General features: G+C 45.4%; 1 protein-coding gene across 1 annotated transcript in view; it reads right to left on the bottom strand.

Moving 5' to 3' along the window:
* HYDIN (HYDIN axonemal central pair apparatus protein) overlaps positions 1-22,220 on the bottom strand; it is a 164,642-nt gene that overhangs the window by 111,848 nt on the left and 30,574 nt on the right. Inside the window, exons 7-9 of the mRNA XM_085315270.1 lie at positions 17,410-17,611; positions 13,686-13,869; positions 2,906-3,005 (exon numbers count right to left, since the gene is read on the bottom strand). Of these exons, the coding sequence (XP_085171396.1) occupies positions 2,906-3,005; positions 13,686-13,869; positions 17,410-17,611 (486 nt within the window). The remainder of the gene's footprint in view (positions 1-2,905; positions 3,006-13,685; positions 13,870-17,409; positions 17,612-22,220) is intronic.

Below are 22,220 nucleotides of genomic sequence, written 5' to 3'. Positions count from 1 at the left end.
TGTGTCCTTCTCCTCTCCGCTAGCAGCTGGGGCTTGCAGGTGCATCCAGCCTTTGCCCAAGGCCTGAGTAGGGGTAAGCTGTGGTCCTGCAATTTTCTCACTGCAGCTTGTGGCCTGAAGCCCACAGACCAGCACGGACCACAGCAAGGGCATGGAGGAGCTACAGCTCCCTGCTTGCCCTCCATCCCAAATCCATATCCAGCACCAGAACCAGAGTTTGGATCTAACTTGGAATAACAGCTGCGCATATGATACAGGGTGTACGATCTGGCACCGCTTTCCTGCAGTCACCTCCTTGCTTTCAAATACTTAGCAGTGTAAATGGCACAACAGCCAAAGACTTCTCTGCCACTTCACTTTTATTGCTTTCTGACACCTGGGTTCCTGTTCACAGAATGTCCCCACATTACGTGACCAGTTTCGAACATGATTCTCTTCTAACCACATCACTAAACAGAGACTCCTAGATTTACATTACAGTAATGTAAATGTACAGTCCTGTCATAAGGTAAAGGGGTGAATGTCACTTGGGGTTTTGTCTCTCTAGTTACAACAACTCGACACTGAGGGCATGGCCCAGGCAGGTGAGAGTGGCTTAGAACGGCTTGCTAGGAGATACCGGTCATAACTCAATACAGGGAGTAACCGCTGTACTTCTAACTATGCACCTCACCAAGGACCAGGATTTGGAAATTTGTCACGTGGAATTGATGTGAAAAGGAGAAATATTTCTGAGGACAGTCAGACAAACCTAAAAATGAATTTCAGGTGACTGACCCCCACCCTCTTGTATGCTTTCTTCCGGCACTCAAGAATCGTGATTTTATTTGCATGAATAACTAAGAAAGTTCATTCTGAGCTTAAATATTTGCCAAGAGCAAATTTCAAATTACTTCTCTCCTTAACTGCCAGGTTTGCAAGTTGCACAGTGCTGATCAGCTCAGTAAATCACCTGATCCAGAAGCATCTGCTAAGCAATTTCTGGAGGCACCTGCAAAAAAGTAGAGGCCAGCAAAGCCCCTTTCCTGAGAGGGGTGGGGGAAGATCCAGCTGTACGATTCGTGATGCTGCATCGGGACCTACTGCAGCAAAGCTTACAAATATTCCCAGCAAGGGGCTCACAAGCCGTCTGCAAATAACGCTCCAAAGAGGTTTGTGACTGGCATGCAAGATGCATGAGGAATGCAGTCACACTTCTTGGAGGAATCAAGCAGCAAAATTAACACCCTAATTAAAGATCGTTATTTTTACTTAAACTTTTTGCACCAAGGGGCCTTGACTCTGACTGCAGCAGTCTCCAACCTGAACATACAGCTCTATTTTATAAGGGACAYGGGGTAGGCTCACAATTTAAATGACCTCTCTGAGGCCCCTCAAGGAGCCGGTGGAAGAGCATGCAACGGAGCTAAGTTCTCCCAACGGCCAGTCTGGGGCTTTAAAGAGCAGCCTCCTCTTACCAAATAAAGATTGTTTGCCCAGTTCTGTTCCCCTCTCTCCCAGACTGGCTCAAGACTTGCATGCAAGTCGCCTTCCYGTTTCTCTGCGACACAAAGTCCTCCTAGCGCAACCCCTGGAGACCTTTGTAGCAAACTGACGGATGCCCCCGTCACCAGAGCAAGAATCTCAGACCTAGATGCACAACAGCTCCGAGGGAGGAATCCCTCGGGAAAAGCTTTTCAAATACAGCCTTTTGTTCCCCAGCTCTAACAACTGCAGCTGGTGGGCAGGAAGACAGTTTGTTAACACAAGCCCTATGTAATTACTGTAGGTGGCATTTGCCAAGTAAACCCTATGCAATTACTGTATACATAAAAAGCTGTTTGATGACATCTGTATCCGTCAGCTTAGAGCACTAAGGAAGGCAACAAAGCAGCTGTGTTAGTGATTCCACCATTCTCTAAAACAGGAGCCTGGATGCTAGAGGACCACGGGCTTCACCTATCTTCCTATTAGATGGGGTGGGAATATGGGAAAACCCACAGTGTTCCCTGGACGGATGTTTGCTGGTGATCTCTCACTCAGAAAATACCTTAAAAAGCACCATACAGGAAAGGCCTGGAGCCTGAGAGGAASGGCATGGTAACGCGAACTGCACAGCCTGGTGCAAGCATTCCCTGCCCCATGCTGGCACAGCAAAACAGTCACCTCTGTAAGGGTAAAGGCGATGTATTTGGGTGAGTGAGTAACTGCTCCCAGCAAGAGTTGTGACAGCACTTCCCTCGGACAGGATGGACATAAAACTTGCCTAGCGCAGATTGCTTGGACTAGTTTCCAGGGATGGCTTTCACTCTGCTCAGTACAGCAAGCTCTGCACATTGCTACCTAGATGAACCAAAGACTTAGAGCCACCAGATGACAGTTCTCATGCAGGGAGAGAAGCACTGTGCTGGCAGGAGGARAGGGCTCAGCCACGCTCAGCTACCCTAGGCCAGGCAGCACCTGGGTAGCAGGAGGTAATCCAGAGTCAGAGAACACATCTGCAATTCTCTGCTTCTACTGTCTCAAGAATCTGATTACGCATCCCTGTAATAAAGGCTCATCTTAGTCATAAATGGTCTGTAGGGGTTTAGTGCTGTTCTGCTAAAGCCATTCTGCTGTGTGGTTCTTGGTCCTTTACAAATATGTCACAGCAGAATAAAAGCTGGCAAACCCATGGCACGAAAACTCATGCCTTCGCCGCCTTAGCTGTTCCAGGGTYGATGATCCAAACTTGGAAACCAGGCATCCTGGGCCCTGACGCCTTGGATAGGAGGCTATCCAGAAATTACAGGTACCACAGATGTGTGCCAGCACAGCCCTGCTAACCACTGGCACTTCCCAGCAATAACACAAGACCTGAGAAGGCTGGAAGTGTCTTTTTGTGTCTCATCATCACAGTGGATAAGAGCAGGAGGAGGGAGCTTACCTGAGATGTCGCAGTAGACAGTTTGTTGATAGACTCTGGCTTCTCGAGGTTTAAAGATCACATTAATTTCAGCTGTAGAATTTGGCCAGACATCTCCTTCCTAAGACAACAGAGGACAAGAAACAGTTTATCTTCAAATATTATGTTCCATGTTTTCAACCACAGCCTTGTAGCCTATATTTACAGTGTCCATAAGGGGCAAGGAACATGTGAACATTTATCAGTAACATTTATAGGAGAGTTTGAGACCAGCAAGAAACTCTTCTCAATCYCTCACCTTTACTAGAACCTAGCAGAGGCCTTTTGTTAAACCAGGGTTGTAACAGGAAGCAAACAAGCTGGTTTACACTCCAGCAGATCAACTTTCACCAGTGGTATCAACTGGTCTAAAGAAAAAATGCACCCTCTCTCTTGCAAACCTTCTCTTACATCCTCATATCACTACGGCTACGTGAACACTGTTACTCAGATCGGAGGAGATTTAACAATCTCATAGATTTTTCCATTCTTTCTTAAGAATATGCTACATCTCATACAATTCACGTGTATGTGCATCTGTCTGTATATACGTACATATTTGCATATCACGCCATAGGCAGGCGAGTCAGGGCACTTGGCACGTAACAGAATATGCCCTCCTGCCTGGGAATTGATGAACTGACTCCTCCTTGCTGACAGCTGCTTCTGCCCTCAACCACGAGTCAACACATAGGTTCCTCCAGTTAATACAAGATCTGAGAAAGAAATTGGGAGTCTGATACATCCCTGTTTGCCTCCACAAGAGGCACATTTCTGTTTCCTTGAACATAAGATCAAGTAAGAAGAGATGGGGTCTGCTCACAGCTCCACCTTTTCAGCCRTAACTCAGCTAGAAAAGCTCTCTCCTCTTTGTCGTGCTCCTGTTCTGAGATTCAAGTCTGGGCCACACTGCCAGCGCTTCTCCAACTGTCGACTGCTTCCTTGGAGTCTTCTCTCTGCTCTGCTCCCAGAGGAGCACAGCTGTCCAGCCAATGCCCTGGTCCTGGCACTGGTACCCTCCATCCCAGGGAACCCATAGCTCAGCCGCACCAAAGCCTCGCTGAGCATTTTAAGAGACGTCCCTGGTTGGTAAAGGCACTCACTCATTTCTTCCAACTATGTTGAACTGTTAAATAAAGGCACCRCTTACATCCCCTCAGCCCCACTTTCACAGACGCCTGACTCGAGCCATAACATTACAAATAGCTGTTCATGCATTTATTGACATAAATATATGCACCTTTGACAACTGTAATAATACTCCAGGAGAAATGAAAAATTTATCTTATAGAAAAGGACAAATAACGAAATGAGTTATTTTTCCACCAATAAAGTAAGGTCTGATTCTGCTCGCTGCATGGTGTCCTTAATACTTTGTCCAAAAGTGTCTTAAACTGAGTGGTGCCTCCGGCACYCCTGCAGTATAAATATTAAATAACCATAATACCTCCCATTGACTTAGCACTTGCAGCTCAGAGGACAGTCCCAGCAAACATTAAAAAACTATGACAYAGTGAGTTATGAGGCTGCAGCTCCAAATAATTCCCTAATGCACAGTCTGTTTGGAGCAAACAGAAAAGAGAGGAAAAAACAGGCTTGGAAAAAAAATATTCCAAACACTGACACACCATCACAATAATAAGGAAAGTCTGAAACAATAAGTCACTTGGATTCTTCTCATAACCTAGAGCAAATATATTAGCCAGAATCAAATGTGCTTCGTGCTGTAGGTTTCTATCCAGCAAGCAGTGGATGAAGGATGAAGCGTTATTACATCCCAACACACTTGCCCGAGGAAGCATGGAGCACGATTTGGGGGGCATCAGCCTACAAGCCACAATCAACACGCTCGCCTATTAGAGAGCCCTTGGGTTCCATGGGGACGCAGCACGGACTCAGGAGCATCCACACGGTTTCCTTAGATTTATGGCAATACAAATATTCTGGGGGCTCCGAACAGCGTAAGCTTGGCTTATGATGCCTGGAGCTTATTTAAGACAAGCCACTGAGAAGAGGCAGTCGGATGATKGATTTCCCTGGCTTAGCTAATCAGAGTCTAATAACTCACCAGTGCTCATCACCCAGCTGCTCACTGTGTGTTTAACAGAATGAATTCAGTCATCTCACCCTAGGCAGACRGTCCCCAGGGAGGGGTGGGGGATGCACTAGGCAGCTGATTTTGTTTGCTTCGAGCCTACTGTCTGTAGCTGAATGCACATCTCAGCTCACCGGCCGTGTGCATTCTCCTTAAAGGGTGCTGTAGAGGCTCAGCAGTCCGGTGGTAACRTTTGACCCTCGTCTGGGACTGTCAACCTCAGCTTAGAGCGCYGCAGAGACCACTCGTGCTGTCCCTGAATGGCAAAGGGCATCTTGTCTGGCTCATTAGCACCAAAACTCAGCTGCTGCCAYGCTAAGGAGCAAGCATTATCGAAACACTGCTTAGATCAGAGTGATGGTGAGGCTTGAGGTCTTCATCTTATGGAGAGGTCTACAGCAGAGATGCATGACATTTCCTGAGCCTTATAACCAAAATACATTAYATGGCTTTTGGTCTGACCCTCTGAACTGTTCTTATCATACTTACATACATATCTACAGGACAAAAACATGAACAACATTATTTTTTGCACTTACCTCCRATTTCTTAAGATTGATCCTTCAAAACTTCACAGAAACTTTCAATTCTCAGTGTAGGCTGATCAGCAACACTAAATGTCTTATGGGAGAGCACTCAAGGACATCAGACATAAGAGTTYGTCCGTCCTTTCCACCATAAAAATTAAGTTTCCACTACAGAATGAAACTAGCCTGTAGTTTCACTTACACCAATGAGACTCCCACTGTTCCTGGATTTGACTGTGGTTCTGCAGTCAGAATTAGAGGGCTGCGCACAGTCAGATTACTTGGAGGCACACAGCTTAAGAGTTTGCACTGGCTATCAGAAAATGTCTACCATAAATTGAGTACCAAATTTGCCTGGAACTGTATTATTCCTTACAAATCTTTGGAATATATCTGAAAAAGCAGAGTGAGATTTTACATCAGCTGGTCTTTAGTCCAACACTGGCTGCCCTAAGGTAGAGTTTATAGCTGCACAGAGGGCAGCTTCATCAAGCCAAATCACGTCTGGGATATTTAGAGCGCATCCTTCCCGTTGAAGTCAGAAGACAAGCTCCCTTAAGTATAATGGAGCAGAATCAGCTTTTCAGATCAACTTTCTAGCAAAGTACTCTGTTGTTGTTCACTTCTTCTGGATTATGGACTGATGGTACTCACTGGTCTATTTATGCATGGCAATCAGACATATTGGCCCTGCGGAGAACTTCGGGGCAGTTTGGTTATTACTCAAAGGTTGACAGAGGCGATACATCTCCCGTTAATGGAAGCAAGTGTAATACAGTTCATAAGCAAAAACAAACCTAAGCAGGAAAGGGAGAAAATTAAGAAGAACTGTTGGCCTGATGAATATGTATCTGCTAACAACAGTGCAGTTTTACAGCTGAGTGAGTTTAGCTGACTTTGGGATTTGATGAACTCCAAGACCAGCACATCTGTGATAGAAATACGACTGACACAGTGATCTTAGCCTACTGTTTTGGAGTGGAATAACAGCAATACATCACAGAGACTGAGATAGGGACGGACTCGATGGCATGGGGACCCAGGAGTGGGGTGCAGAGCCAGAAGGTTCAAAAAGCAGTGGGAAGCTGTTCACAACAGCACATGCTACGAGCTGCACTCAGATCAAGCGTCCTCATTTGGTCATTGCTGAGGGACTTCAGCTTCATGCGAATGGGGTTCAGTAAGCAAACCTATCTGCTCCCCAGCTCGCTCCAGTAACCAGCTTACACTCACACCCTGCACGCATGAACTAGCCCAACCTGCACAGGAACAACCCTGCCTAGAGCAATAAACACGTACAGGGAGACATTGCAACTACAACAGGGAAGGATTAATAAAAAGAGGGCTTCATTAAAAAAATATTTTGGTGAATTCTACAGAAAGTGAGGCACAGCAAGGCTTTGGTTCACAGTGGGAATTTATCTACACCRTTGTGGTACTTCCACCGTTTTCTCAGAGAGGCCCATGACCTTCCAGGAGYTCCTCTGAGGCTGGCAGCCTCAGTTTCCCAAAGGAGGTCCTGATGTACAGAAAGGGCTAGATCTTAAAGACTGGAATACCTAAGCATTCAAGATAGATATGGGATGTTCATACTGCCGCTAAACTTTATATACTTAACTTGAATCACCTACAAAGAGCTTTGCCTGGCACTCCTCGAAAGCAGAAGCTGCTGAACAGCACAGGGTCTCCACCAACTTGAGCAAAACTGGAGACTCCTAACTGAGGCACCTGAGTTTTGCATTGAAAGTAGGCAGTGAGGATACCCCTCCTGCCCAGGGCAATGTAAAAATGTTTTCTAGCCCAAATTTAGCAGGTCTTACCAGGGCCAAGCAGGGTGCCCGTGTACAGTCCTTGTTCCCCTGGACTGCACAGTGTCTCCTAATGGAGGCAGCGTAGGTGAGCTCTGGGAACCTAGCCTTGGCTTCCTTGAGGAGGCCACAACTCACTGGGAGGGATGAAGGCAGACAGGCCAATCCTCCAAGCAGCTGCCCTGAGCAAAAGGGCTCTTGGGCTTGGCTGAAGAGAAAAGCTAGCATGAGCAATGGACTCCCAGGACATGGAAAGGCTGACATGAGAGAAAACAGGTAGCACCTTACTCTGGATGCCTATGCATTTCTGCGGCCAGAGGAGAGTGAACCACAAGTAGACTTCAGAGGATTGAGCTAACACTCAAAAGAATTCAGTGCTGCCAGTCCCTGCGCTCCTCCACCAAGCTCTGTCGCTCCTTGCACCTTTTCCACAAAGGCACCTTTAAAGCTCCTCTTCCCCAGCATGCCTGGCTCTTTCCTCTTCACTTGCTCTGTATCCTGTTGAGGATGCAAACACCTCAGTAAGTTGCTATTAGCCTTTCCCAAGCAAAGCTCCCTGTGCTGCAGAAGCTCCAACAGGAGCACCTTTCTGATAGCCAATTTGTATTCATGCTTCTTCAGCACTTAACCAGTGTTGGCCTTGTGACTCATTTCCATCTAAACATATTAATGCTTTATTACCTACTGACTGTAAGTACATTCAGTTCAACGTATTTAGAGACATCTTAGAACAGATGTAAATTCAAACCAGCTCTAGCTACAACATTGCTGCCTTGATTGCTTCTTTTTAAAAACAGACTTCAAATCATCCTCCCTCAAATTGTCTTTGTTCTCTTATCCTTGTTCTGAGCCGATTTACAAAGCCATAGATCCTTCTATCCYGCTCCAAAGGAGCAATCCTTGGACACATACTTGCACAGTAGGCTTCTAGATGTGCCCACCTCGATGGGACCTCCCACACTGCTTGCAGAAATGCCTGCAGGCAGCCCCAGCCTGCCTGGCTGTGTATCAAACTGCATCACCACCAGTATGGTGTAAAAGCCCCAGGAGTGCCGGGGTAGTGTCCTGCGTCATATGGAAAGCAGCCTTTGCAAGTGCTCTGGGCTGTGCTTGCAGAGTTGCTCTCCGTGCAAGCACTGAGCTTGATACCAAGAGCTACCCCTTGGAGGAATCCCATCCAGTTTGGTTTGGGATTTGGGACCACAGTGCCTACACATGTCMTACTCCCTGAAGTCATGTTCTCCTCCCACAAATAGGCTAAGTACTATCTAAGTCAGCAAACAGGAGCCATACTGAAAAGGAGGACTGCCTTATGCAATTGGGTCTGCTTTAATCTCCTTTATCCCACCATTCTGCAACCACTGTCCACATCCAGTCCTTGTCCATGTCTAACCTCTGCCCTCAGCAGKCTGTACACATCTGTAATGGGCTCCTGGTAGCCAGACCACAACAGAGCTAGCAGGGATACCCCAAGCTCACTGGGTGCCAGGTCTGGCAGCCAGCAGGATATCTCAGTTCAGGTCCTGGAAAGAAAACCTTGTGAATCTTCATTTTTGCAGGAAGCTTTTGGAAAGCAGCTCCTAAAGGAAAACAAGCCCCTCACTACTGTTTTCCCAGCCTTACCTGACTCGCTGTCCAAGGCTACTTCTACTCTCTAGCTGGAGAYGAGCAGGCACAGAAGGCAGGACAGGGATATCAAGGCTTGGCAATCTGCTCTGGCTGCCTGCTGGTCTCCACTGGGAGATGAGCTGTTGCTCATGACACAGGAGGCTCTAACGGTCCTGGCCTCACCCCATCCCTGCATCACTGCAGCTAGCAGAAGGGGGAATGGAGCTCGGTCAGTGCTGGCAGGGCATTTATCTGGGTGGACTCAGACTCTAGCATTTGATCTGGCCTCTTGGCCCCAAARAGCCCAAACTGAACAGCAAAATGGTGACCTCCCCCTGTACCCAAGAATACATCTTCAGAGACAGCCCCGGAGAACACTGCAAATTTACATCTCCGAACAGCGAAGGAGTGGAAATGAGTCTCCGCAGGCATTATTCTGACTGGCTAAGTTCCTGATGGAGTGATTTGCTCAACAGTGACTGCCGTAATGTTGCTGGATCTGTCTGTGCACTGTATAATTAATCAGTTGTGTGAGGGAGCCAAGAGCTTTGGACACATGTCATTTCTTCTTTTAAAACCAAAATAGACGAGATTCAGTACACAATGCCCTTTGCTGGGGATAACTTCTTGCCAGGTTCCAGGAAGCTATTCAGTAACGCACTAAGATCCTGGTAAGAGACCTGTCTCCATAAACCTGAGGTGCTCCTGGATCCCACAGTGCAAATCAGATGAGATTTTCCTAAGACACTAGAGGAAACAAGCCTACGGACTAGTAACAACACTCATACTTTTATACACATCCACATGGCTCTCTGGAATAATTCTAATGCAGTATTATTGTTGGAGTCTTGCACTCATATCCTCTCACAAGCAAACCTGCACCAGTTCCTAGCAGACTCAGTCTCTTGAGCTCCTTCTATGAAATCACTGTTCTGCAGGATTCTGTGTATTTACAGGGAAACTTTTGGCAGTATGTACACAGAAAATTTGCCTGTAATGTTACTGAACTTGTAGGCTAAAGATTTGGACTCCAAAGGTGGAGGGCAAGAAGAAATAATTAGTTACACTTTATTCTACTATTCCATGATCAAATCAAATTCTTTTAAGAAAAGAGGTATCCATTCTGCGTCATTTTTGTCATTCTTCCCTGTCATTACTGCTGTATGTCAGACTATAAAACCAGAAAACATGAGTTATTTCTCCTAGGAAATTAAAATAGGCTGTTGAAGAGGTTTCTTAYATTCCTGCTACCCCACAGGAGCATGAGAACTGCTGGTTAAAAGGATATGCTTCATTGCCCACCCTTTCAGGCTAGCTGCTACATGTGTATGAGCCTCGAGCCACCTCAGGAGTGCCTGGTCTGCCTGGGCTGGCATGTTCTCTACAGGACAACAGTTGAGTCAGAGAATGGAAAACTACACTGCGGATATTAATCAGGAGGGAAATAAAACATACAGTGTGGTAAACATGATACTGCAACACTCCTGGCTTAATGTCGGCCTCAGACAGGCTACAACTGGCAGGTGGCAAAAATACAGAAGGTGGCTGTACGACAATACAGCAGCAGCTGTTGTACACTGGCTTTGCTACAGTGTGAAGCAATGAGATACAGGAGGAGATGGCACACAGCACGACTCTTGGATCCAAAAGCGATCTCAATGCAAGAGCCCAGCCTTAGGTAACTGTAGACCCATTTTCCCTCTCTGACTCTAAACACAGTCTGCCACTTCTCCACCAGCCTGGATATGAAAAAGTTGCTCTTGAAAAATTAGGCACCACTGCCTGTTGGCCAAATCCTCTGCTTTTTCTTTTGTGGAGGGGAAGGTGATCCAGAAAAAGAAAATCACTATTCAAAATATACATAAAGCAAAGACAAAGCTGGCAATGGAAGTACAGAAATGACACCCAAAGTATATCCTGCTATTCAGGACACTTACTATGAGAAAGGCAGTGCCAAAGCCAACATCTGCCTMCTTCCATAAATAACTGAAGCCACACTGAGCCGTGGGATGGTCCATCGCTCCCCACAGAGATGGTGTCTTCTGCCAAAAACTGAAGTRCTCTGTAGTAACCTCTTGCTTGCATGAGCATCAATAAGCATATCACTTGGTTCTCCAGCTGAGATGGAGAKTTACAGAAACACACACAACACTGTTACCTCTAGGACCCCCTCAGAATCAAAATAGTAGCAGTTTCACAACCTGGAAATCCTGAAGACCACCTCCATCAGCTCAGAGTCAACACATGACACTTCGGAATCACTGCAAGGCAATGACAGCACAGTGATGACTTGTCAAGGACAGTGCAATGGTAGCAAATCCTTGTCCTCCCTTTCCTCTGGTGTCCATTTCCAAGGAGTCAGCGCCGATGTGTTTGCAATGTGATTCACAACTGAGCTGTGGTGGGAGGGATGCAGTAAAAAAACAAAGACTCTGTCCTGTGGTAGCCACCTGGGCTTCTATCACAGCTGCTTCTGCTGACATAGCATGTCTACTTGCAAAAATAAATTGAACCAAATATGAGATGCGCTCAGAAAGTCAGAGTTGCATAACAGCCTGTTTCCCACAGGCTTGGAAGGCTGTTCAGAATGTTTATGGTCATGTGGTAATTCTGAAATCATTGCCTTTTCTTCTTTTTTTATTATTTTTCATCAGCAAGTTAACCCTACACAGACTGAAGTGTCCTGCTACACCTTAGACAGCAATACCTGAAAATTCAGACAGATCTGCTGGTCTCATCTTGTGGTCCAYTTCCACGGCAAAGCCTCTGCCCAAACCCTGCAAAGCTACCAARCCCAGAGAAAGTTTCCAGGACTACCAACCTCCATCAGCTTCCTAGTCTGCTCTGGAAGCTATTTGTTCGGAGAATTTTTTCCGACTTCATTAACACATCCTCCCTCCAGTCGCTCATTAGAAGAGTTTATTTCCATACGGTCCTCTCAGAAGTCACAGGTGACAGGCAGGAAGCAGAGAGTACCCATTACCTTCAGCCAGAAGGCTTGGCCCCCCCAGCTTCAGGGGCCTCCTTAGAAGATTTATATGRCAAGGTAAGAAAGGTGTCTGTCAGAAAGGTTATGGGGCCATCACTGCAGGGAAGATTATGAAAGTTGCTGACAGTGAATTTTTAGATTACATATTTGATAAAAAGGAGAAAATACTTATCAATTAATGTAAAGATAATGATAGGCCATAGGTTAAAAAAAAAAAGGACCTGAGCAGAACTGTGGATGTGAAGCTAGAAACTTGGTAAGGCTGGACAAGACAGAAGGGGAGATACTCGTGTAGGAGTTCACTTACATTCAGTCCTACAGTAAATTGTGTAACATTAACATAGCCAGTTAGGAAAGGTTTCCACTCAGGACTTGAGGCCTGGCTAYGTTTCATGTCCCTACACGATGGTGCAGAGTACCAGGACTCTATACTGTGGTCAGTCAGGCTTCTGGAGATCAGTAGATCAGTCACCTTTACACATTTCAGGAGCAGGTTAAGCTGTCTGTGTAGACAAAGTCTGACTGTAATGAAGCAGGAGCCCTGGGATACACTCTAGACACTGCCCCAGTGCAGTGCAGGAGGCTGTTAACACTCATCTAACCAGTTTCCACTCTCTACAATACTTTTACTGATCTCACACAAACAGCACTTCTACAGGTTGAACCAAGCTGCTGTCAGCTACAGTGGTGCAAAACTGCAGTAGTTCCACTGGCAACCTTTGACAATATAAAAACTGCAGGAGTAACCAAGAAGAGAACCTGTCTCCTCCCTTCCTTGAAAAAATTTAGTTCCACCTGTTTTAAAAGATGTTGGGTTTACTCTAAAGATGAGAAGGGATCTTGTATGGTTCAAAGATGGCAGTAGTTGTGTGTCTCAGAACATGTAAATACATAGAATCAGAGCTTTGGTTAACTGAAGGATGCRGGCTTTGTTTGTGCAAACAGAAAAGCATTATTTTTTCCATAAACAAACACAAAACAGAAKAAAATCTATTTAGACCTACCAGGCTTGTGTCCAGGCTCACAGATGACACTGGAAATTCAGAAGACATGCAAGTCCAGTTTATATGAGAGAACTGGTATTTCTCCAGTTAAATTCAGACTGAATGTGGCCTCCTTCTCATGAAGGACCGTTTTGCTTTGGAGTCACAACATGAAATGACAGTGTGCTGATCTCTTTTGTTGACCCTCATCAAGCATACGCAAGGCATATCCAAACCAATATATYTCTGAACAATGTAAACCCCAAGCAAAGTTCATACAAGCGTGTGAAAGAAGCTCATACTTAAGCAACAGCTAACTACACGTGGCCTAATGCATCTATCTTGCTCTTACAGAGATCTTCTAAATCACACAGGTGAAGAGTAATTCCTCTTGTCTCTGTTTTACAGTAGGAAAAAGTGAGGTACAGACAGCCATATATCAGATCATATATCAGGCCAGACGGAGTTCAACTCAAATGGCTGCCAGTGACGTGCTCCAGCCACGAGCACATGCTGCCTACCAGAAACCAACTTACAGCTCCTGCAATAGCTCAGCTTTACGCAAGTTCTCACTGCCGGCTGGGAGTTCACAGTTCAGAAATGCTTTTTGCAACAAGCTCTCCCAGCCTCACTAGGAASCTGAAGTTCACTCTCTGCACATCAAACCAGCTGATGCGGGGATCTGCCAGGTGACCTTATTCAGGGAKGAGGAGGAGGAGAAAGAGGAAAGGAGGTTCTCAGCTATCGCTTACCACTGGCTCAATGCTGAAGATGTCATCAGAGAAAAGCATGGCATCTCCTTTCACCTTGGCCCGGTGGTTCTGGAAGGTGCGGGAGAGAATGGAAAGTCGTTCTCTGAGAGTGRGGTCCACACTGCACTCCTCGAGAAAGCGGTCTGTCTCGTCCTCTTCCTGGCTCTGCAGTCTGCGACACAGCCTGAAGCCACAGGGAGAGACAAACCAAGCATATAATTTAATAAGCAACATATTTCCAGAGGCTGTCATGCAAGTGCAGGGGCAGCAACATGCTCAGAGGGGAAGAGCAGGCAGCAGCAATGCAGCAAGGGGCTTACTTAAACCCAAGGGATTCCAAATGATTCGGGTTATTGGTAGTTGTTCACTGGCATGGCAGGTAATTTTATTTTAGGCTCACAAGCCGAGAAGAGGTTTTTGAAAGATAACAGCTCTTAAAAGAGCAGGAAAGTTCCACCTGGCTCCAAGCCACTGCCAAGGCTTATGGAGAGTCCAGYGACCACCTCACCTGACTTCCTATCCACAGAGCTGTACTTGGGAGCCAGATAACAGGAAGATCAAGTTTTACTGACAGGCAGCTACTGCAGTGCTCATTGGAAAGGGGAGAAGAGGCAGGATTTCATCTGCAATTTACTGTATCAGTCTTTTTTCTTCCCTCTCGAACTTGCAGTGATAAGCACACAGTATCTGCTTTCTGTTCCCTATAGTGTCTTCCACCAGAGGATCCCAGCACACTTTAAAAGCAGGCTAAGAAATTTAGGCATCACTTCACCTTGAAGTTGATAGTTCTACAAGCATAAAAACAGAGGCTCCGGAATATAAATAATAATAATAATAAAAGGTCTTTGCCCAGCATCACCCAAAAAAAGTCAGGATAAGCACATCTGAGTCCCATCTCTTAGGTCTAGCCTTGAACAACCTGACCTTCTTTTTTCTCTTCTAGGCCTTCTCTAGAGAATTCAACTCAGTTAATCTCTCCTTTAGTTGGCAGTCGGAGCAGAAAGCATTTTCTAGTGTTTAGATATTATGACTGAAAGACAGGGAGGGCTTCTACAGAGCAGTCGCTTCCTTGCTGAATTATTGCTGTCTCCCCTCCATGCTCCAGTCCTCCGGCTACGGAAAACTAGCAGGTGACAATTCCGGGGGAACAAGTGGAGGGCTCCATATGTAGCAAATTGAGGCAATGTAGTATAAACAGAAGGACAGCAATCATCACCCAGCTAAATTCAAATGCAATTAGAAAGGAAGCACAGTCATGGCTGCCACCAGCTGCACACAGACAGAGCCTCAGGCAACTGCTGTCACCAGTGCCAAAAATACTTGCTTTGGCGAGCTCCCTGTGGAGTTCAACAGAAAACGCYTCTCTGTGGCCGACCTACAATGCTGTGGATTAGGCTCCAGGCACCAAAATCAGCAGCCCTGAACTGAATTGCATTCAGTGGGCAATAATTCCACCATCACATCTCAGAACATCCTGCAGGATGGAGACGGAGCAGACCYGTAGCTAGCCCCTCTAGTGATCCTGGTTACATTGGTTGATACCCCATTGCTTGGTCCTGTACTGCCTCTGTGGAAAAGTCTTCGCCGATCTCTCCAGTCTTCGCCAATCTCTCCACTTGAGGCCTAAAGAGTTTCTCTGCTAACAGCTCATTTCTTGATTGTAGCCAARTTATGCAAAAGCCATGCATACTAGCCACAGGCTCAGAGCATGCTGACCCTGCCTCTGAAAGCCCCATGACAACCCTGAGGCTGGTAGATCAGTGTCGAGGTTTACAGTTCAAACCACAGGGTGCCAGCTGAGCTCACGACTGTYCTTAGCAGAGACAAGAAGTTTAAATCTCTCAGCACATACAATCCTGTGTGCTCAATCCAACTGCRCATGCATTTATGGAGGCCTCTTTATCCCATCCATTGATCCTTGGATCCTCCACAGGAATTTCTCTGTAGAAGCCCACTCTGTAAGACTGTGCTAGCAACTGGCAAGGCAAAGAAGCAGGGAGAGGGGTACAGGAACAAAGATGCAGCTAAATTTCTAGCTTCATGTAATTTTGAGCTCAACTGAGTCACTCCACTAGGAGCTCAAACTGGCCTTGACTCCATCACTGCTTACTTTTAATTTGCAGATTCAGTTCAGGTTTTCCCGGGCAAAATTTATCACTTCTGCATAGAAGCTGCTGTCYGTTAGGGACCCAAGCACGTACCTCATGAACGGATGCAACCTGTACCCGGACAGAGGCTTAAAGCTTTAAGTATCYTGCAGGGCTGGCATTTTTTCATAGGTCATAGCACATAATTTTGTAAGGCCCCATATTTACCTCCCAAGATGGACAACCTCAGTGAGCAGGGGCACATGGATACTGTGTGCATAAAAAAAGCTGAAGGCTGAGCCGCCCTATGAGCTATGATCACGCCTAAGACTTGCCACAAGGGAACATCCTGGCCAGAACCTAGAATYGAAATTGGTACAAGACAAAATGTAATAGGAATAAAATAAGGTGCAAGTCCATCATGGGGAAAGCTGGCTGCTTCTCAAGGTGTGTGTGTGGGGAAATCACTCAGGGYCCAGTCTGAGACAGGCACATAGGAAAAGACAGTAAAGGAATGATTCAGGGAATTACCAAGAAAAGGTCATGAGATTTTTCTCTAACACTGTGYTTGCACAGAAGTCACACTGTGTAATTAAAAATAGAGAACAGTGGAAAACTAGTTTTGGCCTTCAAGGCATCACTGACCTAATTATGTTGAACTTTATTTGCTCAGAAACCCTTAAAAAGTGCCCCAGTTTAAGGCAGTTTCCTGATCAGCTGTGGGTTCTSTGCATAACTTCTATAAACCCTACATTCATCCAAGTTTGAAAAGTCACACAAGAATTCCCTAAAYCACCCAAGCTTTTAAGTGCAATTTCCAATTCACCCTCGAGCTACAAGTGTTTATCTGCTGTCTGAAATGGGAATTTCAAAGCTTCACTGAACAATATCCTTTGAAAAAAAATCTCTCCTAGCCCTTGGCCTTTTCAGTACTGCTACCTCTAGCTGCCTCACRGTTGTATTAGCACCTCTCAATGCCATGAAGATGCAGGGAGCTGAAGCCCAAGTACTCTTCTGGTCYTGTGATATCTTACCTTCCCCCARACTCCTCTACCTCTGAGCTCTCAGACTCTAAAGAAAGGCAGAAATACTACATGTGATAGAAACCTGGATAGTGCAAAACAATTTGACATCCTACAGCAGGAATGTTCAAGCTTTCTGGGCCAACAAAGCACTTGCTACCTTCCATATCTACTGAAAACATGCCTGTCATCCTACCATGAAAACTGAAACTCGCTACATTTTCTATTATAATAGTTAAGCTACTAGCAACTATTAAGTGCTGCTACCTAATGGAATCCCAGGTAACTACTGCTGACACTTTCTTCAGCCTCAGAGAGGCTTTGTAGCCCAAGGATCTATGGGCCTCAGTTGTCCATGCTCCCAYAGAACGTGAATTTGCCACCTGAGAAAAAGTCAGTTGCAACCAACCTTAMTATCTCCAGCCAGAAGAATTGGAATAGAAAGTGCTGAGCTYCATTAYCCTGAAGYTTAGCATCTTACATCCTGAAGCCCYGGATAGTTAGAGTAACAGATTATTTGCCCAAACAWATTCAAAAGCACAAACATCCCTTTGAGGCCATACATTAGTTTCACCCTTGGCAGAGCATCACACTGAAATGAATATTTAAATGAACCTCATTTTCTGTCTATCCTCCTCTTCTCGAGTAGCAAAAGCCTTCCACTGGAAGTGGGCTATGATTTCACTCCTATTGTGAATGACCACAGCTCTCTGGTTTGCCAGTGTGAGGTAGGTCTTCTCAATYATCAAAGAGTTCTTGTCCAGCCTGATGTTGACATCTACAGCTGCTCCAWAAAGGCTTGTATGAATATCTTCACCTGGAAGAAATCAAAGGACAATCTTTGCTCAGCTCATTTGCTGCTGAAAGTACAAGGAACACAGAAAACATAAGTAATGGAAAAAATGTTTASAGCCTATAGGCAGTTCCACAAATCAGTATGTCTATCAAATCAGTATGTCTATCACATCCTAATAGCTACCCTGCATACAACAGCAGAATGTCCTAGACAGCACCTTAGTTCTGGATGGCCCTGTAGAGATTTACTCCCCAAGGCTAGTATTTACAGCGAGTATTTTAGATATGTTCCAGTGGTCTTCGAGTTGCAATTCCACAACAGTTGCAAGGAATCCTGCAYCTAACTCATTCAGGTGCTTCTGAGAAGTCCCACCTCAGTCACTACTTGCTAAGGGTCTCCTGCAGGCTTTACCAGAGCAAAGCTAACTGATACTGTGTCTTTTTTCCCCTATCTCTTTCTGCTGACAAGCAAAGATGCTCGGAGGGATGTGGCAGGACAAGGGGGCATTCARAGGAACATGTGAAGGGACAACCCAAAGCATGGTGGGACACAGAACAGAACTTCACTGGTTGCCAAAACAGTGTCATCTCCTCATTCACTGCAATTTTGTAAGGATACATGAAAATGAGGTTGCTTGGACACACCCCACACCAACCTGCTCATTTTCAAGTCCTGCAAGCCCATTTTTTTGGCCTTGATCCTGTTGCCTCCGCCTTCATGTGCGGTTTGCATTGAGTACTTCCAAGCTGACCAGAATAAGGTCATCTTTGTTTTCCACTTCAGTCCCAATCATGAAGTGGATCAAGAGCCCGTGGCTATGCGTATCAGCTGATATATGATTCCAGCCTTGCTGGAGCACCTGCCAGCATTTCACCCTACAGAGTAAAGACTCTCACCGCAGACTAGCTCGTTTTCAGAGCTTTCAAAGTTTCATACTTCCCTGTCAAGTAACTCCTGGGGTTCATGTGGGCTCAAACTTCACGACCAAGCCTATGCATCCCCGACTCTTCCCATTGCAGGTTACCATTTTCCAGGTCAGATGCAAACAGTGAACAACAGACATTCTTTGGGGGAGGTCAGGGCCACTCTGACTTTCTCTAGAAATGGCAGTTTGCAGGAGAAGGGCCAAAAGCCTCAGAGCTAGTCACAAGCAGTAAGTGCAGCAGTCAGGCCGTACGCAAAGGGGATTATTCCCCACACCGCACAGGGTACAGCATGGGAGCTGATGCATGGGCTTGAAATGGCTACTGCACAGCCACACAAGGAGAAAGCATGCATGCTGGAGGGACCCCTTAAAGAACCCCCCACCCCCGACATAGGGAATGAAGTAAGGCTTATCCTTACAGGAGGGAATCTCAGCAGTCATTCAGCAMTGCACATGTACCGTATGGAGCCATTTGCCCTCCCAGGGTCACCTTGCCCAAACCCTTTGCACTCTGAGCCGCTTTAGGAAGCAGGCTAAAAGTTTTGGCTGCTCATCAGCTGGATGACTTGACAAGGAGTASCAAACGACTAGCAAGCAAACAGAATGAGATAAAAAGCTTGTATGTGTTGTGATGATCTCCTGGAATACAGGCTGACACTAAGACCAGTCTTACTTGTGYCCTGCAGCTGATGCGTTCTTTATTACTCAGTGACTGGAGAATTCAGCCTTCATGCCTACAAAACCTTTACCTTCCCTACTCTCAAGGGAGTTGCAACAGTGAGAATTTGTGCTCAGAGACGAGTTTATGTTGCCAGAAAAAAAAATGCAACGTTTCTAATGGCTAGAGAATCTGTTTTCTGTAACAACCAGCTCAGCCCATAAAAATGTAAGTGAAGTCCAGAAGAGTCTTAGTGGTGGATATGCTTTAGAAGTATTGCACTTTCCCTCCATTAAACACTTAGGRTATGTTGTCAGGTAAAGGAATCAGGACCCAAGAAATTGATGAAGAAGGGTAATGAGCTCTGAGGTTCATAGAAACAGGAGTTAGGACTCAGTGGTCAAAAAGGCAAGGAATATTAGGAACTATTAGGAAACTAAGATGATGATTATTCAACTGACAATCTGTGTCTACATGTATATTGAAATAGTGAGTATAGTTATGATCATCAGATCTCAAAAAAGTGGAAAAATTTGAAAAAAAAAAAAGAGAAGGGCAGAAAGAATGATTAGAAGTACAGAGTTGCTTCTATATGAAGAGAGACTGACCGGGATTTCTCAACCTAAAAAAATATACACCTACAAAGGGGACATAGATAAGAGTAGCCTGTAAAAGCATGAATAGCCTTGAAAAGGTGCATAAGGAACAATTTTTCACCATCTCACCATAACACAGGAACMTGAGGGCCTGAAATAATGTTATCAGTCAAATCATATAAAAAAGGAAGTACTTTTTCAGGCAACACTCATTCCCTTGGAAAATACTGCCATAGGATGTTGTCAGGGCTAACAGTTATAAATCCAAAGAGCAACTGGACACGTTCTTGGAAGATAAAGCCATTAAAAGATATTAAACAAAGATGAGAATAAAGCCTCCAGCACAGAAAACCGCTAACTCCAGAGTCCACGGGGGATAAAGCATATGCACTGCCTCTTTTATATGCGTTGCTAGGCACCCCCTATTGCTACTCTGGCAGACAGGACTGTAAGAGCAGCCRTGTGCCCAGCTCCTAAGCCTCTGCCTATACAGAGCTCAGACCTAGCTGCAAGCGCCGAGGAATCTTCCAAAGGCTCGAGGGTTTGTAGGAGCGCCTTCTACGACAAACAGAAGGGAAGCGTTTGGCATCACGCTGGATATATAAATCCACAAATTGTTCAGCACACTATAGTGTGCATAGATSCCAGTAAGTCAGGAGGAAGCCACAAATCTGTCTACCAGGCAGATGAGAGAGTGGAGCTGGCCAAGGGCAGCTGCATACTTCAGGTCTTGGGCACCAAACTAGATGTGACATTTCATTTAAGACTCTTGGTCGTTTAATATATAAGCGAAAAAAAAAAAGTCTCTGTACTGTAACAGTGATGTAGTGCTAGGAATTTCACTTGACAGGGTGATGTCCACGGTACATAGTTTGGATGCTGTGCTGCCATGAAAGCACGTTTACTGGATCTAGACATATCTGCCCTGTCGTTATTTACACCATACAGCCTTAATACAGGCTGTCAATTCTCTCATTCTTAAATGCTTCTGAAATGTTTCCTACAGAGAGCAGGATGCAGCTCTCACTCTGCAGCCTGAATGAAGCAATGCCCAAAACTGAAATCAAAAGAATTTTCATACAGTAACAAAGCAGATGCTGTTTGTGCGTTCCTAAAAGATGCTCTCTGACACAGCAGAAACCCACCGTGTTTTATTCCAGCATCTTTCTGCATGGCTACAGACACAGATGTCTTAGTAAAAAGTCATGATACGCCTTCTTAAGCAAGAAGTCTGGTATTGGATCATCCTTCCTAGGGCCTATTCTGTGGGAGAAGAGACAGAAAGAGAAAGAATGAAAGTACCAAAACATCTTCCAGAATTCTTCTAATGCTACAGGAAACAATCTTTGTAAAGCAAGAAGGAATACTTTTCAGAGCAACACAAGTTATCCTTAAATAGAAAGAGGAATCTTGTTTAACTGAAAGCATAGCTCCATCAATTGATRAGCAAACCCTTGAACAAGATTTCAAAATAAATTTTGGGTTTAATAAAGAATACTTTTCTAGTATTCAGCAGCTAGTACTTTCCTTCATTGACAACTAAGAATTACCAGACTGGTAGCCAGATAAGACTGAACAGAAACAAAATAGCACCTTGTCAAATCTCATCTTCACTGATAGGTATTCTTTCTTCACTGGTATCACTACTTTTGCTTGAATTTCTTTAAATCTTTTAGGAGAGTACCACAGGCCAACTTAGAAAGTTTGGGTAGCATGGAAAGCAAGTCATAATTTCRTTTGTCCAGCCCATCAAAAGACTGTCTTGCTCTTTCTTCTTCTGCAAATACAGCTGAAGAGACACAGGTAAGYTGAAGTCCTGTTTTTTCTACTGGAGATGAGAAAGAAACAAAAGCAAAGCTCTTCACTTGGAAGAGYGTTATTGCACCTCCTCATTGATCCAGGTTTGATAATTCTATGGCTCCTGTTACTATCATGCTCCAGACTGCCTCACCATTACTGGCGTTTTCCCGTTTTACCAACAGCCTGCTAAGTAGTGCTATTACCACTTTGCCACTGGAGAACTGAGTCACTTCACTAGTGATCTCTTGGAAGTTAGAGAAGTCATCTATGACACACCAAGAGCCGGATCCAGCCCTCCCCATATGCTTCTTGCAGTGTTTCCCCTCGAACTATCACAGGCCGGAGCACTGCTCTTCGCTGTTTCGCTGTCAGGGAAGTGAACAGCAGCACCTACAAGATACGCTGGGTCTCCACTGGCCTGAGGAAAGGCCATCTGTCAGCTCCCACGCTTGTACTTGCTGCACCAGAGCAGAACACAAAGCAGTAACAATTCTGCAGGCGGGTCAYTTGTAAGAGCTTCTCTGAGCCTGTGTCCACACTCCCTTCAGATACTGCTAGATCACTGCACTATGTGCTCCAGCCCTCAAGAGTGGCTTGGTTGTAACCTCGTCACTAAATAACTGCTCCTGATAACAAGGGTACAGCTGAAGA

Source organism: Rhea americana, unplaced genomic scaffold (assembly GCF_003343005.1).
Source record: "Rhea americana isolate MKP2758 unplaced genomic scaffold, rheAme1 scaffold_425, whole genome shotgun sequence".
Lineage (NCBI taxonomy): Eukaryota > Metazoa > Chordata > Aves > Rheiformes > Rheidae > Rhea > Rhea americana.
Note: the sequence above shows the minus strand (reverse complement) of the source record. Positions and strands in the feature narration are given on the sequence as shown.